This window comes from Carlito syrichta, unplaced genomic scaffold (assembly GCF_000164805.1).
Source record: "Carlito syrichta isolate Samal-C Ts95f unplaced genomic scaffold, Tarsius_syrichta-2.0.1 Scaffold118051, whole genome shotgun sequence".
Classification (NCBI taxonomy): domain Eukaryota; kingdom Metazoa; phylum Chordata; class Mammalia; order Primates; family Tarsiidae; genus Carlito; species Carlito syrichta.
This window is the reverse complement of record NW_007062147.1, coordinates 49,290-52,625: the sequence shown is the minus strand read 5'-3', so window position 1 is coordinate 52,625 and position 3,336 is coordinate 49,290. Positions and strand designations below refer to the sequence as shown.

Genomic DNA, 3,336 nt, shown 5'->3' with positions numbered 1-3,336 from the left:
CCCCCAGCTCTTCCCGCTCCTCTCCACTCCCCCGGCACTTGGGCCTCCTGGGAGGGAGGAGGAAGGGCAGCTCGAACCACCCCTCCCGGCTCTGCTCTCAGGGTGCAGCCTGGCACAGGCAGGACCCACGAGGCCACAGCCCTGAGGGCACCTGGCAGGCAGCATGAGACCGAGGGGGAGGACAGGCCTAGGAAAGAGCATCGTGACCGCAGTGTCTCTGGGAGCTCAGTGGCAGCAGCCGCCGCAGTGCCCGCCGGCGTGGGAGTGCTGGCTGTCGCCAAACTTGGTCCTGTGGCTCAGGATCTTGTAGGAGCAGTCCTCCTCACAGCAGCCGGACACACTGGGGGAAGAGTCGTCAATCTCAAACTGCAGGGCCTCTCGGAAGAACTGGTAGGCGCCATGATTGTGTTTAAATACTGTTAACATAACCTTCTTCATCTGTGTGCTGTTGGCCATGAGCTGCAGGATCTGGATAAGGAACTTGCCCAGGCCTTTCCACCGCACCTTGCTCTCCAACTGCACCTCGTAGCAGTACAGGACCTCATCCCCGCACTCCACGTCAAACCAGAAGTGCCAGAAGGCAACAGGGACAGAGCGGTTTTCCCAGGCGATGAGGTACCAGGCCCGGTCATCCATCGTCTCCTCCCGCTTCTCCCGGTCCTTCCAGCCCCACTCGCTCTGCTCGTACATGGTTTGCATGTTGGTTTTGGTCAGGTCGAAGGCCCAGTCCACGGTGGCGGGCTCCAGCCCAGACACGTGCTTACATTCAATGGAGACATCCAGCCCGTTTCGATCGTACTTCCTGAACACTGGGAAGGCCTCCAGAGGGTCTCCGAGCCTGTTGGCGGCGTCCACTTTGGCACAGATGGCATCCATGGCTGCTCGCTCCTCCAGGCGCTTTTGCTTCTTCTCCTTGGCTTTGCTCGACTTTCTCTGCAGTCACAGCTGCTCAGGAGGCTGAGGCAGAAGGATCGCCTGAGCCCAGGACGTTGAGGATGTGGTCCTGCCACTGCACTTCAACCACCATGGTGTTGGCGGCATGGTGACCCTCGGCTCCCCCTTCACACGCTCGCCGGCAGGGAGGCAGCGATGGCGGCGGTGACGGCAGAGCCCTTTTTTTTTTTTTTTTTTTTTTTTTGAGTTGGAGTCTCACTCTGTCGCCCAAACTGGAGTGCAGTGGCCGCTTCTGGCCACTGAAGCCTCGACCTGCTGGGCTCTGGAGATCCTTCCGCCTCAGCCTTCCAAGTAGCTGGAATTATAGGCATGCGCTACCATGCCCGGCTGATTTTTTGATTTATTATAGAGATGAGGGCTTGCTGCCCAGGCGGGTCTCGAACCCGCAGGATCAGGCAATCCACTCACCTCAGCCTCCCAAAGGCACGGGATTATAGGCTGAGCCACCGAGCCTGGCATTACCCCCATTTTATCTAGCAATAAGTCTTTTGAATTTTTTTTTTTTTTCAAAACAGATCTTGAATCTGTCCTTGTCCTATCTCTCCTCTCTGCTGCTACCCACCCTCGTCCTCTCTCACCTGTGTTACTGAAATGGACTTCTACCTGATAGCCCCTCGCTTTCTCTTTTAGTTATCTGACCAATTCACCACATACCAGCCACAACAATCTTCTTGAATTGTAAATCAGATCACATACTCCCTAACTTAAAGCCCTTCAAAGACTTCCTACTGCACTGAGAAGAAAAATCTTCCCAGTTATTTTTCCAATCTTACTCGGAGCCACTCTCAAGCCACAATCCAAACTCTTAGAATATCATGCTTCTTCTTTCCTTCACTCTTTGCACAGATAGGTCCTTATCTTCCTTTGCATCTTGATTTACATATGCCTTCTCAAAGAAGGTCATTTTCAATAATACTAAGATCCTCACCATACCCCTCTGCACTAAATCACAGAAGGCTGTCCATTTCCTTTATATCTATTCAATCTGTAATTATCTACTTATTGTTTTGGGTCTGTTTTTTTTTTTCTTTTTGAGTCAGAGTCTCACTCTGTTGCCCAGGGTGGAATGCACACTCACGGCCACCGCAGCCTTGACCTGCTGGGCTCAGGCCTTCAGAGTAGCTGGAACCTCAGGTGTGTACCACCACACCCAGCTAATTTTTTAATTTACTGTAGAGATGAGGTCTTGCCAAGTTGCCCAGGCTGGTCTCAAACCAGTGGGCTCAGACAATCTTCTCACTTCCACCTCCCAAAGCACTGGGATTACAGGTATGAGTCACTGCTCCGGGTTTTGTAATTATCTATTTATTTTGCTTGTTTACCTGTCCATTCTCTTTTCCACTAGCTCCATGAGGGCAAGGATTATGACTGTTTTATTCATCATTGTATATCCAGTTTCTCCCACAGTGTAGGTGCTTAATAAATATTTTAATGAATAGATAACTGAACTAATTAAAAGACAAATTTGAAAGTGCTTCAGAAAAGCTAAATCAGTAATTCTTTCTGAGTGAACTAAAGGAATTAACCCCTGATTTTGTATGAGATAATCTGCAGAAGGGCACCAAGCAAATCAACCTGAATGAGAAGGAAGTGAATTTATGCTTTCCCGAAGTCGTTAAAGAACCTTTCTCCTCATTTAGGTTTTCTAAGTCATTATGTTACCTAAGAAATCATAAATGCAAACTTCATTACAAACCAAACAGGAAACCACTGATAGATAGCCAGCCTGGTTAGCAGAATATCAGATAAGTGGAAAAATGGATGGGGAAAACTCTGGCATACCAACTGACTGCTTTACTGCTTTATCAACATTGCTTTAAATAAAGAGATCACATATATTAGAATGTTGTTTGACTAAATGTAGAGAAAACCCTAGCACTCACCCTCAGAATTGACTGTACCGTCTGCATGGGATAGGTGACTGTGGTGGCAATTGCTTTGGCTACTGCACCAATGATGAATACATCCAAAGAAGAAAGCTGGAAAGCAAAGAAAGAAAAAATCATATAAATTTAAACAACAAGAAGTTGTCAGATTATTATTTGGCTGCTTTCAAAATCAGAGATTACCTTCATCTGTTTCTTTAAAAGCTGCCGTTTTAAACCTTCATAGAACATGAACTGGATAGCAGGATTGAAGACTAATAGCAAGGAGGGAAATGTGCCATTCCATAAAGCCAAAATTCCTTCATCTCGAATGATTTGGTGAAAAGCATCTAGGCAAGAAATCAGACTTTTGAAAAGCATGACAACAATCCCCCTAACTATAAAAGACAATAGGATTTCTGTTCAAATGTACACAGAACACAAACCATTTGGTTCTCTATTATTTTTTTTTTTTTTGAGTTGGAGTCTCACTCTGTCGCCCAGACTGGAGTGCAGT

General features: G+C 47.5%; 1 protein-coding gene and 1 pseudogene across 2 annotated transcripts in view; both read right to left on the bottom strand.

Moving 5' to 3' along the window:
• Positions 1–225: 225 nt before the first annotated feature.
• On the bottom strand, positions 226–930 carry LOC103249246 (annotated as a pseudogene). The gene has a single exon (XR_002481366.1). The product of XR_002481366.1 is annotated as an N-alpha-acetyltransferase 40 pseudogene (transcript).
• Positions 931–2,792: 1,862 nt separating this feature from the next.
• Positions 2,793–3,336, bottom strand: part of LOC103249247 (peroxisomal membrane protein PMP34) — a 23,314-nt gene continuing 22,770 nt past the window's right edge. The window contains exons 5-6 of the mRNA XM_008047895.2: positions 3,024–3,169; positions 2,793–2,933 (exon numbers count right to left, since the gene is read on the bottom strand). Of these exons, the coding sequence (XP_008046086.1) occupies positions 2,793–2,933; positions 3,024–3,169 (287 nt within the window). The remainder of the gene's footprint in view (positions 2,934–3,023; positions 3,170–3,336) is intronic.